Genomic DNA, 14,276 nt, shown 5'->3' with positions numbered 1-14,276 from the left:
TTTTTTTTTTTTTTTTTTTTTTTAACCTCCCTGCCAGCCTTCTGACATCTCCAAGGAAGGAATTCTACCTGATCTACACATCAAAGAGCTACTCAGCACAGCTCACAAAAACACTCATGGACCCAGAGTATTAACAAGCAATCAGATTAAATTGAGATAGGGGGTACAGGTGGCTGGGGGGAAGGGCACGAGGAGTTACCATGGTGTCAGGTGTTTTGTAGTGGCTTATCCTACAGTAAGTGAAGACAATTTATCTAGTGTAATTCAGGTGTAAACTCACCCCCCACCCAAAAAAACAACTCATAAGCAAAATTACCACACATATCAGTTCTATTTTAAAAAAAAAGTCCTTGCCACCCTTGTTTCCTGCTGCACCACTAATTCTCTTTAAAAATTTCAACCTTTGTTCATACCAAGATTCAGTCCAAGAATGGTTAAACTACCGTAGGAAATGAGAAGAAAGCAAAGTCCATCAGCTGAAGTGTGCAGATGCATTAATGCTTGCCTGAAAATGTGGACTTTGTCTGAAACCCCTTTCACAGCAGAAGTATTTTCTCTTCCATTCAATTCAGCTGACCACACCTACATACATCTGTTATTCAACACATCTCTAGGACTACTTAACACTCAGCCTTAACATATATATTTCTTTTTTTTGGAAATTACTGGTTGAAACTGGAAATGAGGGTGAGAAAGACGTGCAACCCACTTCTGAGCCAGAGATGAAGAAACTTGCCTCCTGGATGTGTATTTTAATTACCTCCAAATTAAGAAGTTGCAGTAAGCAGAATAATTATAGTTTTCTAAACCCACATAAATGTCATCAATTTGTTTTATTTGTGTACCATCAGGCTTGGAGTAGTTACCACAGCATAACAATTCCAAATGTATTACCTCAGTGCAATAGTACTGTAAATTTACTAATGATCTGACCATGTGCAATTTATGCCCAGTTCCAAATTATAAGCACACATACACAGATTAGTACATACACATTCTAATATTTCAAGATCCCCTGGATTCTTATTACTTTGTATAACTGACCACTGTGTTGTATATGTAGAATATGGTAAATGTGCATAAGGAGTTTTCCAAAGAGGCAGGATGGACTTTAGTCGCTTCATGCATATTTTTTTTTAATTTACATTCCACCTACTCTAATGATAACTTGATGGGGTAAAAACACTAGAAACCAGCAGATTATTGCAGACATTATGGGCTGGAAGGGACCTCATGAGATCATTGAGTCTAGCCCCCCCGCCATAGGCAATATGTCAGCTGGGATCAAGTGACCCCAGCAAGAAAAACATCCGCATGTTGTTTTGAAAGAGTCCAGAATAGGTGCTTGCACCACCTCTGGGGGGAGTCTGTTCCAGACCCTGGACACTTGTGCCATAAAGAACATTTTTCTGTGTCTAGTCTAAAGTCAGCCTTCCTAGAGTTTATGGCCATTAGACCTTGTCATCCCTTGGGGAGCTCTGGTGAACAGCTGTTCTCCCAGCTCCTGATGTACCCCTGTTATATAATTGTAGGCTGCCACCAAGTCCCCTCTGAGCCTTCTCTTTTCCAAACTGAAGAGTCCCAAGTCCCTCAGCCTCTCCTCATATGGTCTGCCCTCCAGGCCTTGGATCATACAAATGGCTCTCCTCTGGACTCTCTCAAGCTGTTTCACATCCCTCCTGAAGTGGAGGGCCCAAAACTGGATGCAGTACTGGACAGAGTACTCTACCTGCAGTCTCACCAGGGCCAAATAAAGTAGTAGGATGACTTACTTTTAACCAAAAAAGATGGTTTTGCTCGAGATGCATCAGTGGATGCACGCCAGAGTTTGCTTTGCTTTCCCAGCCACAGCATCATGTTGGTGGCTCATATTCATCTTGTGGTCAATCAAGATCCCCAAGTCTCTTTCAGTCATGGTGCTAGTGAGCGTAGCACTAGCAAGCCTGCGAGTACGTTAAAGGTTCTTCCTACCAAGGTGCAGCACCTTACATTTCTCTACATTGAAGGCCATCAGGTTTCAGTCAGCCCACCTTGACAGCATGTCCAAGTCGGCCTGTATTTGCAGCCTGTCCTGCGGTGTGACCACCCTCCCCCAAAATTTGGTGTCATCTGTGAACTTTGCCAGTCTGCATCTGACTCCCAAATCCAGACAGTTAATGAAGATGTTAAAGAGTACCGGCCCAAGTACTAAGCCCTGAGGGACTCCACTAGTCACCCTGTGCCACGCTGATTTGTTCCCATCAACTAGTACTCTTTGGGTCCAACCCTGTAGCCAGTTACCTAGCCATTGGACCATAAGATAATCAAGGCCACAGTTCCCCAGCTTAACTACAAGGACATCGTGGGGAACTAGGTCAAAGGCTTTCTTGAAATCCAGATATGTGACATCTGCGTCATCTCCCTTGTCCAGGGCACATGTTACCTGGTCATAGAAAGAGATGAGGTTGGTAAGGCAAGACCTGCCAGTCACAAAGCCATGTTGGCTGACATTCAGATGCTTGCCTTCCATTAGTCTGGTTTTGATGGATCCTTTGACAATCTTCTCTAGGATTTTTCCAGGGATGGATGTCAGACTGATTGGTCTATAATTCCCCGGCCATCCCTCCTTCCTTTCTTGAAGGTAAGGACCTTGCTGGCTCAGATTATGTTGCAAATCAACAGCCTAGACTACTCTAGGGTTTGCTTTATGTGGTTTTCGTACCTTTAGGATGTTATCAAAAAGGACAAATTGAAAACCTGGAAATGCCTAAAACTAGGCATCAGAACAAAGCACATAATTTTCAAAGCTGCCAAGGACCTTTACCTCCAAACAAGCCTGAATTTAGATCCAGCTGACAGCAGTGGCATGCCAATGAAAGTTTATTAAAGCTATTTACTTGAATCTTTATTAAAAACTAATGCCATTAGACTTACAGAATAAAGAACAAAAGAAGTACTCACGCTGTGAATAAAGCAGTATCTGAAATTCCAGAAGGGCACAAGTAAAGAGCTGAACCACATTTTCTACTCCAAGTAACTCAAAAACTTCTTTAACTGGGAAGTCAAATAGTGGCAGTTCACTGGTGCTTGGCCTCTGGCAGACAATTGGTCCATAAACACCTGAAAATTTTAAGGATCTCCCTGCTGGAGGAAGAGGAACCTCATACAGAATGTTGTAGATGTAACTTTCTAATGGTAATGGTGGTGGCTGAGGCGAAGTTACAGCTTGATGGAGTTGCTCTAATACTTTCTTACAAGCCTTCATGAAAGACATAGGAGTAATCAGACAAATGCACTTAGAGACATACAGTGTGTCTCTGCTAATATCATATGAGTTAAAACGCTGGAGCTTTGATACAGAACTGCCATTGCAGTCATCTATGCTGCCACAGATATCTTTGTCATTTGTGGATGGAGTATGAATAATGTCATATTCAGCATTGTGCATATGATATAAAGTCTGCATTGCACTGCAGATTTGTTTGCTGGTAACTTCCTCGTAAAATGTGAGAGAAAACCCAAATGTCCGTGAGCCATCTTCACGGGTGATTATAAATGAGTGGAACTGAGGTTCTCTGGAATCAGCTTGTGTCTTGAAAGCAAGCCCTTTTGGCATACAGAGCTATAAAAAAAGGAAGAAAAAAAAAAATTGGGAAAAATTACATGCCCATTTTAATTTTGCTTGTTTCCCCCCCCCAGAATTTTAGGCTAAGACAGGCAGGATATAAAAAGCTGTAGGCTGACATGGCATCTCATTTCCCTCCATACAAATTCTATAAAATATCAAGATACTAATATAATATACTGAGTATATTAAAATGAAAGGTTAATTATACAGAATGGAGACATTCAAAATAAAAGCCACATCTGATTACCACCAAAGTCCACAGAATTGTTGTCATTTAACAGGAACAGAAAATTCAGCCTGTATACATGAAGTGTTTTTATTATTAATATTATTTTTAAAATTGACGTAAGTGATTAAATTCCATGCCGTGGAATAGACAAACACAGAAAAAGAAATGCTCATTAACCAAAAGAGACTGATTTCCATTTATTTCTCTCTGAAATACCACAGAATAAGTAGCAAAAAAAAAAAAAAGTTATTAGTGGTAAAAATCTTTTTACAGCATTAAAAAAATGGGGTTTGTCCCTTTAAATTAAGCCTGCATACTTTAGAGCAGGGGTAGGCAAAACACAGCCTGTGGGCTGGATCTGGTATTATACAGATTGGATCAGGCTGGCAGAGCATGCCCACCAATCAACTGGATCAGGCCCACTGCGGTGCCCCACCCAGGACAGCCTGCACCACACTCTCACCCGTGTCCGCCTGCCCCGGATACGGCCAGCACACACAGCTTACCAGCTCCTGGTGCGGCTGCAGCTGCCTGGTGCTTCTTACCTCCCCTTAAATCCAGCAGCAACTTCTCTTCCTGCTCCTGCCCCAGCTGCACCATTCAGCCACGCTCCTGCCCCAGTGCACGGGACTCCACCTCCCTTCCAACTGCCCCACCCACCTGACAAGGTAGAAGACAGCCAGGAGCTGGAGCCATAACCCCGCACACTGGGGCAGCAGCCACCTGGCTGAAGTTTTCTCCCTATCCGGAGTGATGCAGCAGGGGCAGGAGCAGAAGCATCTGCTGCTGGACCTGAAGGGAACTGAACAGCACCTAGCAGGTGCAGCCACACTAAGAGCAGCTCCGCCAGTAAGCTGTGCATGCTGGCTGGGTCTGGGGCCAGAGGGTGTGGGCAGGAGTGCAGCATGGGCTGCCCTGGGCAGAAGCAGGCAGAGCTCAGCCACCATAGAGTGCCGCACGCTGCACCACCCAGACAAGCTCTGCTGCACGCACCACCTGTCCTCTCCTCCCTCCCCCACCCCCAGCCAGCTCCCAGGACCTAGCACCCAGGCAGCCCCCACCCCAACATGTGCACATGCTGTCCCTCCACACACACGCGAGGTGTGTGGGGAGCACCCCCAAGGTGGGCTGGGATCTTGAGGCGGTGACAACATGGAGCTGCAGCCCAGGGCAAGGCTGCAATCCACTTCCTATGCACCCCTGCCCGTGAAACTCAAGCCTGTTGCAGGGGGCATGCAGGCAGCGGATCTTGGCTTTACCCAGGGCCCAGGTCCTGGTCCTGTGCTGTCACCACTTGGCAACCTTACCCCATGATCCCAGCCTTACCCACCCATCCCACTTCCAAACACTGCTCCCCGCCCACCCACAGCCCCACCACACATAGGGAGTTGTGGCGAATTGTTGTGGGGGCAGGAGGGGATGCTGACTCAGCTCTGGGCAACTCATCAAAACTGCCTATGTGGCATCCAGGCCCAAATAATTGCTGATTTACAGCAACAAATTGATTAACTGTAGCTTTTTATTTTGCCACTATCAATATATAATATCACAGAAATAACTATAACAATTAAATATGTCCAGCTAAGTGAATAGTATTATTAAAAAAACAGAAGTGGAAAAAAGCAAACAAATCACTTGACATGATACTGACCATTCCCACTGCATCTTGGTCAAAAGGATTCCATTCTACATTCTCAGGATAACGAGCAAGAACTTTGGACTTAAACGTGCGTCTTAATGGAGTTTGTTCAAAATTCTCCCCTGAAAGTGAAAGAAGAAAACCCAAATTCAACAATTTCATTCTCTTCTCTAGCCTTGTAGCAAACAGCTTGGAAAAATGTCAGTAAGCAGAAGTGAAGATAAGCGAATTAAGTGCGCACATTCCTTTAAGAGAAACAGAAAACGCAAAAGAGTTAGTTAGCATGTAATTAGATTGAAAAGTATTAGCACCGTCAATAACTGCGTACAAATGTTATCTGTGCTTTTCATGAAACGAACACCTCTCAAATTTGTCTACAGTTACTGGGTTTATTTCTGCTTATTATCAAAAGCCTTACAAGCTCCATGCAGGATTTGAAGGAACTCAAATGTAGCACAGCAAGACCTAATCTGCATTTATTATACTAAAGAAAAGCACAGACAAGACACACAAAGATGATGCAAAGAGATTAAAACAGACACAAGTGACATCACTTCTAAATATTTTGAAGGCTTTGTTTGTTTTTTTTAAAGCCTTCTCTGAAACGGTGGAAATTCACCCATCAATTACAAAAAGTCATCTGTAAAGAAAGACTCTACAAAGTTAAGAGGTCAAAGGCCACAAAAATGCCAGTAAAGAGGAGATATCAGAAGAACTAGAAAGTTTATGCTGTTTTTCTTTAATTTTTTTTTTACCTTCTGCTGCACTTGAAATGAAACGGCCGGCACCACCTCGGATTTTAGAGGCCTGTATATACTGGCATAATGCTATATAACAAATAAAAACAACACTGCATTACAATTCAATAGTGTGTACTACCAAGGAATTATATAGCTAGTAGTCACCAATGTACAATATAAAAATATTCCATACAAAACTAACATGCACAAGAGATTTGATGGCATATTTTCCTCATGTTTCCTAGACAGAGGAATAAAAGGTGGGACATTACTGTATAAACCCAGCAGAAGCACCAACAAATATTTCCAAGTAGAGAAATTGAGCTAAAAATTAAAGTTTGTAATTTGAGATCTCAATTGTTCTCCAATACATACACATGCACATGCTTTAGTTTTTCTTCTCTGTCCAAGATAGCACTATAATAGTTATACCTACAAGTTAAATTAGTACACTTCAAAATGTATATTTGTAAAATGCCCCTAAACAGTGAAGTACATGATGAAAAACTCATGCAAAGAACCACTCAAAAACCTCTAAATATCACAGTGTTTTTAATATTTAAAGAGGACTGCAGAGGGGTAAATTTCATCTGTAAAGGGGAGATCTGTGGGGCCCAACTTTGTCTAAAGCTTTTGCATTTTCCAAAGAAAAGTGAACCAATCCTCAGAGCCAAGGTCTTTCTAGAGTAGCTCCCATGAATACTTGCTTTAAAAAAAAAAAAAAATCCTCCCAAAATAAACTTTGCCATCTGAGTAGAATGCAATTAGCGAGATAAGCATGCAGCTGTTGACAGCTGCTACAACAATCACACAGAATTGCATGAAATCACATGCTTTAAATAAATTCAGCAATTTCAGCAACACCTGCTACAACAGGGGAAAAACCCTTATTTCAAACCCTCATTTATTATCTTGCACATAGTAATTAAGTAGCAAAGGAAGCTGATTTTGGAGTTGGTGGAATTTGTTCTGTACTTTTACAGTAATATTTAAAATAACATTTCTGGATTGAATAAAAATTGCTTAAAATCTTTACGCCATACAACACTAAAGTTTTACAACATGCTGTCACATCCCTTGAAATACCTTGGGCATGCAACAAGACACTGTAGGTGCACCATTAACAGCCAGTTGGTAAAACTTAAAATTTTATTTCCTTGGGAATTACTTAATAATGGCCTCAATTCAGAAAAATGAGACTCTTTTTTTTTTAAATTTCTAGGGAGCTACTCTAAGTGCTGTCCTGATCAGGGATCTTCCCCACCCCCTTCTTATGATATGTACATAAATCATACAGAATCTGGGAAATTTAAGCCCACATATTTATATATCCACAAATTTGCAGTGTCAGAAGCTTTAAAAAATTACCTTAAATAGGTCAAGCAAGGTAACTAGATGCTTTTTTATTCATGCATTTCTTTATAAAAAGCAGTGGGGGATTTATAATACGGATGCTATGAATTGGGACATTTGGGAAGCGAGAATAAAAACAAAAGTTCACTGAAATATAATAAACAAGATGATCACCCAGAGGAAGAGAATCAACAGGAAAATTTAAGTAATAATAGCATTTTTGCAAACACTAAAAATAATTAAAATGCAGGTGAATCTAAAGGCTTCGACAAAAAGCTGTCTCTGTCAAAAAAATCAAAAATTAAATGACACCCCAGATCTTTATTTTCTCCTCTAACCTCCCCCTCCCCAGCCCAACAACAAAATTAAAAACCCATAACTTTCTGGAAGCCAGGCTTTTAAAATTAAGACAGAAAGCTAAACACACCTACGATTTTCTATAGTTATGTCTGCCTAGCATGACGTAATGTCAACTTTTAAGTAATTTGGGGGAAAAAAAACCCCACAGACATTTACTAAACTGGTTTGTTTTTTGTTTCCTCCATATATTTTAGAGAGAAGAAAACCACTTAGAAACCAAGTTTTCTCCTATATTTTGAAACCACCTCCCACAATCACCAGATTCTCAAAACCACAAGTAGCATACATTTAGAGGAGGGGGGAAAAAAACAACCACTTTTCTGGGCCAGGCAGCTTCTATTAACTGGATTATTCGTTCAAGATGATCAGTCTTGCAAACTAATTGAAACCATTTTATTCTGGAGCAAACAGCAGATCGTGACATCACTGAGGAGGCACTGCTCAAAATGTATTTAAAGGAAACTATCCGGAAAAGGAAAATATCTCTCTCCAGGTAAAGATGAAATTTTAGATTATAGCTCTGTTTACAAAAATAATTAAAATCTTATAGTTCTACAAAAACATGTTAATTACACCATAACTGTAACATCTATGAGGGCCCAAGTATTCAAACTGTTTCATATCCTCATCCTCATGACAGCTGAGACATTTACAATGGCCAGATTCTGCTTTTCTTTTCACAAGTTTCTTTCTACTTATCCTATCAAACAGGAAGGATGGGAAAAAAAATCATCATAAGCTCTGGTTAGTGATCTGAGTTACAGCAGAGTTAAAAGTACTTCAAGTAAAAACATTTATTAAGCAAATAATTTATTCCTGGAAGTTTCCAATTTCAAATGCAGGCTTCACCTTTAAACTTTTAAAGCAAAAACCAAATTAGTTGGTGATTCCAGAAAATGTGTTAACAGATCTCCTACTATCACAGGGAACACATGTAGCCTCTAAAAAAGAGTACATCTTCCTTGCAGTTCATTTCAGGTCAGCACATTTCAAAATATATCTTAACATACCTCAGTACGATGAAATCCAGTATGTTAAGGAGTATGTACAGACTGGGGCCTGTATTATACAGACACAGGTACTGTATGATTCTAGGTGCTTGACTGCTGGCTATACATTGCAGACAATACTCAGGCTCTAAGGTAGGGGTGGGCAATTATTTGGGCTGGAGGGCCACTTAAGGAGTTTTGGTGAACTGTTACAGGCTGAGGGGGGAGGGAGGGAGACAATTTATCCTATCTAGCCCCAGGCCTGTCCTCCCCATGCCCACCACCAGAGGCACCAGAAGGAGCAGGTGTGTGGGTAGGGTCCCCCCTGCCCCCGGAGAACAGCGTGGGACTCCCATGAGCAGGGCATGCTTGGGTGGGCAGATGGGATGGGGCTGCATGCAGGCAGGGCTGGGATCTTGGGGCAGTGGCAGTGCAGGGCCAGGGTAGAGCCATGATCCACCCCCCACATATCCCTGCAGCGGGTACTGGTTCTGCAGGATCCCAGCCCCAGCTGCCCATCCTGTGCTCCCAGACTCAGATGTGAAGTTGACAAAAGAAACTGCAGAAATTGGTTGTTTTAAAAGAACACCATGTGAAGAAAATTAAGATTAATATGCAAAATTGGAACAGTTTAGAATGCAAGTGGTTGACATGGTTAGTTTATCTAAATGGACAGCCTACAACTGTTCCCCTCTTCATCTGCTTTTTCTTCTTGTTCATTAGAATAGTGTTTGCATCTTCTCTTAGGGCAGATCTACCTGTTTAGACAGATAACCACAAAGGGCTACTTGGCTTTGCAGATACTGACAGGATTGTAAGATTTCAGTCTCCATCCACCTTTACAGTGCTAAGGAAGATGCAGCTAAATATCAGAGGGCAGCAAAAAGTTTCAGATGAAAAGTTCACACTAAAATGAAACTTGGCTCAACAATGTGGTGATTAAAATTGATGCTGTTGACAGAGGCTGCCCAGAACCTCCCACCTGACCATCTTCAAATACACTTGACTGATGGGCTTTTTTTATAACATAAAATAAACCACAAATCTGTCCTCTAGGACAAACTTCAGCTTCCTGTAATTTTAACAGGACAGTCCTGTAAAAACAGCTACTTTCCACAACCATGATAGAGTCTAAGCTGCTCCATTAAGAACCAATATACATGTTTTGTGGTACCTGGAATCATGGGACAAAGGAATTGCCTAATCAGTTCTGATATTATCTACATTGTCCTAAAATTATTACTTCCGGTGGCCTCAGGGGCTTATCTGTGCATCTATAGTTATTTGAATTGACCCCAGTACTCTTTCCTGCCATGGCAGGGGGTCGGACTTGATGATCTGCTCAGGTCCCTTCCGACCCTACTAACTATGAAACTACAAAGTTACTAACGGCACATTCAGCAAACCTGCTGGCATATGCACTTCATACATCATAATTCCTTCAAAAAAGTTCTGATCAGCCCCAAAATAGTCTTACAATTGTCCAGAGGGATTTCTGCCCATATCTTTCTTGACCTGCTTACAGATTTCTAAATGTAAGAGTTCTTTATCATGTCATGGTAAACCTCCTATTAGAAGAATTGTCATAGGAAAAGGTATTTACCCCTTCTAGACGGCCTCTCTGAGCATTCTGGGGAAAATCTGGGTAATTATTCCATTGTGCCCAAGCAGATGATCCAATGCCCAGAAGACTTGCACTTAGACATATGAGGAAACTCAAGTATCCCACCTTACACAAAAAGCTGAGAGGAAAGACAACAACTTATGCTGACAAGATAGAGACAAGAAATTGTCCACACACGCACGCACGGATATGGGCAGAAACCCTTCTGGAGAAGGTCAAGTTGTAGTTATTTGGATATTCAAATTGACTTTTATTAGTAAATGTTTAGGATTGTGAATCCAAAAAAGATGACAAAGCTGGTAGGGAAATACATATCGCCTGAGTGAGGGACTAACATTAGAGGGATGGGGGTGAGGAGGGGAACACAACTAGGTTACATCAGATACAATGTTAGCCAACTAAACCCGGGGGTGGGGGGAGGTGGTTCGCAACACAGAGAGAAAGAAGATAGATGCACACAAACCCATTACAATGGTCCGCAAGGGTGGAGGAAGTGGTTCAAAGAAAGTATCTCAGTCCATATAGAGTCTCATCGCGGGGGTCCTCTTCGGGTGGAGTGGGGTCATCCATTGCTGAAGAATCCTCTCAAAGTGGAAGTCCATCTGGTACAGGGGGAGGGGGTTCAGGTGGTCCCCTCTGGGTCCAGTCCGGCAGTGGTTCTTCTGGTGGGTTCAGAGTACTGGTGGTGGCCCGTGATGTGTTCCACGTAGATGTCACGGGACCAACAGATGGTGCTGGACACCATGAGGCAGCGCATCAGCTTGGTGTAGCGACAGGTGACACGGCAGGCACACAGGACACTCTCGTTGCTAGGGTCCCAGGCTCCGAGTGTTCCCACAATGAGTATGTCAACTGTCATGTAGCCATGGACCCTCAGGATGTCGACCAGTGAGATGTACTTCTCCCACTTGCAAGCCTGGGCGTCAGTGAAGGCTTGGCGCTGGTTCTCCAAGTGGATGGTTACGTCCATGATCACGACCTCTTTGGTCTCTTTGTTTGTGATGACGATGTCAGGTCGCATCTGGCTCTCGCAGCCCAGGACAGTGCGGTTCATGGAGATCTTCCCTGCTGCGACCGGGATGGCCCACACCAGGCGGTCCTGGACAGCGTTGTGGCAGAGCTGCCAGGCTCTGGCGTGTGGCTTGCAGCTGCACAGCACGTGTGGGAGGGTCTCTACCGCGTAGCCACACCGTCGGCACCTCTTGTCCCAATGACCAAAGTGGATGGCCCCATTCAGAGGCAGGCAGTTGAGGCGGGCATGGTGAAGGAAGCACCAGTCCGCGAAACGCACGAAGTTCCCGCTGGGCATGAAGTGGTTGCTGGAGTCCCACCTACACTACACCTTGACTTTTTCCAGAGGGGTTTCTGCCCATATCCTTCTTGACTTGGTTATAAAGCTCCAATATATACTGGACAATGACAAGCTTCAGTTATTTGAATTTACTGATGGCACATTCAGCAAACTTACTGATATGTGTACTTTGTACATACAGTATATCAGGGGGTTTCAACCTTTTTAACTAGTGTACCCCTCCTGGTGGCAGCAACCAGACACAGGGGGGTTGTTCACAGGCAGCAGCCACCGCCACCACCTCCACCCCTGCCACTTTCCCAGGCCAGCTGCATGTGCAGCTCCGTGGGCTGCCAACAGGTCTCATGCCTGGCCAATCACGCGCCATCCATCAGCAGCCCACAGACCTGCATGTGCAACTGGCCATGGAAAAGTGGGCACGGCAGTGGCACAAGGGGGAGGGTGGTGGCCTCCACATGCGAGGCCTGCCCCCCTGACCCACATCTGTCCGCAGAGGGGCGCCTCCTTGCCCTTGGATTTTGGCCAAGGGCAGCAGCCCAGCAGCCAAACTGGGAGACGGGGAGGCGTTGCGCAGTATGCCCAGCAGTGGCAACCCTCCGCCAGGTAAGAGCTGCCCGTACCCCCAGTGGTATGCATACCTCCAGTTCACAACCCCTGTACTATATAAAACTTACTTATAAACTACAATTATACACAAACCGTTCCAAAAAGCGGGCTCCCATTTTTTTTTGCACAGTTCTTTGGAAAATTCCTTTTTTCAAAAGAAAATTGCGTAACAAATGGCTGCTTTAGATAATCAATCCCCAAAATTTCTGTGACATCATAGAAATAGTTATCCACAAGTGTTTTACATTTCCAAAAAAACAATTTCTTACTAAAAATGGGTTCCTGGCCATTAAAAAAAGAATTTCAATTAAAACTTAGAAACTGAAAAAATTAATTCAAATAAACCTGCAAAATAGATTAATTCAAAGACTATCACATATTTGGACCAGCAGTTCTAGTTATGAGAATGGCTATCTGGCACTATTATTAGCTGCATATTAGATGTGTTCTGCATGGAAACATTTTGTGGTAGTGCAGTTCCTAGTTCAGCAAAGGCCAACATTTTTTGGCTGGCGTGCCACAAATTAAGCACTGTGCCCTGCTCAATTTGCCACTCTGCTCTCTGCCTCATCTGCCAAGTGCCACAAACAGATGCTCGCTATGCCACTTTTGGCTCTAGTGCCACAAGTTGGCCTTAGTTATAAAATTAGTGCTGAAAGACCTGGGTAACATACAGCATTTGAGCTACGTTTATCGTACTAGGGCATCCAACTAGGAGACAACATGGGAACAAGAGCACATGTCTGGACAGGAGCCACCTGCAAATATTCCAGTACAAGTCCTTGCCAGGGTTATATCCACGGTCAAAATATGGTTCTTATTTTTTTTTTTAAAGAAAACCAAACAGGAAAAAGAGTCAAAACAAGGGTATTTCTTCCTGTTCTCAACAAATCACTTCATCTTCTTTGCAACCCACATGCTATTATGGCAGGTTTCTGTTCCTGTTTTCAACTCTAGCTAGTATAAAATAGTTCTGCTATGGCTCATCTATCATTAACTAGAAAGATGGGAAAGGGAGGGCACGGGATGGCACATACATTGGTAAGTAAATAAAATACCTTGTAACCAAACCAGCCTTCAGAAGAAAAGACCTTGCCTGTTTGTCCTCAATGCAACATTTAAAAAAAAATGTACTATGGTGTCACTTCTTTACTTTTATACTGCAAAACTAAAGGTGCACCGATACATTGGTTTGGTATCGGATCAGCACTGATATAAAGAAAACTGACTATCGAATATCAATCTGATGCAGCCAATAATTTGTGCAATAAATGCCCATGCATGCATGCAGCTGCAATGCAGCACATAGGCAGTGAGGAGCAAAACTTGGCAGCATGGAGAGCTACATGCAGGTGGTAAGTCTATTGTGGTGGACAGGGAAGGGGCGGGAAGGGGCATGGGGGGAGCAGATCAAGGTCCCCCCCCAGTGAACGAGGGAGTGGGGCTGGCGCTGCTCAGGTAGGCATGGTTGAGCAGCTCCCACCACTGCATGCACCCCAGGAGGGCACAGGGCGGGGGGTGCCCCCAGCTCTGTGTGGGGGCCAGGGTGGGCTGCAGCCAGGGCTGTGCTGGGTTCCACCCGGCATGTGGAGGAAGGGGAGGGTTGAGCTGGGGCTGTGCTCAGGGCAGGTGGCAGTGACACTGGAAGGGGAGCTACAGGGGGGCTACAGTGAAGTCTCGGGTAGCTGCAGCCACCCCACAGCCTGCCTCCCAGTGCCGCTGCCACCTGTCCTGAGTGCAGCCCCAGCCCAACTATCCCTCACCTCCATGCACCAGGAAGAGCCCAGCACAGCCCCAGCCCCAGTCAATAGCTGCAG

At 43.7% G+C, this 14,276-nt stretch overlaps 1 protein-coding gene across 3 annotated transcripts in view; it reads right to left on the bottom strand.

The window, feature by feature from the left end:
• Positions 1-14,276, bottom strand: part of DENND5A (DENN domain containing 5A) — a 139,947-nt gene that overhangs the window by 79,411 nt on the left and 46,260 nt on the right. For all 3 annotated transcript variants that reach the window (XM_019519596.1, XM_019519594.1, XM_019519595.1), the window contains exons 2-4: positions 6,231-6,302; positions 5,488-5,597; positions 2,941-3,601 (exon numbers count right to left, since the gene is read on the bottom strand). In XM_019519596.1, the coding sequence (XP_019375141.1) occupies positions 2,941-3,601; positions 5,488-5,597; positions 6,231-6,302 (843 nt within the window). The remainder of the gene's footprint in view (positions 1-2,940; positions 3,602-5,487; positions 5,598-6,230; positions 6,303-14,276) is intronic.

This window comes from Gavialis gangeticus, unplaced genomic scaffold, assembly GCF_001723915.1.
Source record: "Gavialis gangeticus isolate Ggan-Ray unplaced genomic scaffold, GavGan_comp1, whole genome shotgun sequence".
NCBI classification, from domain to species: Eukaryota; Metazoa; Chordata; order Crocodylia; family Gavialidae; genus Gavialis; species Gavialis gangeticus.
Note: the sequence above shows the minus strand (reverse complement) of the source record. Positions and strands in the feature narration are given on the sequence as shown.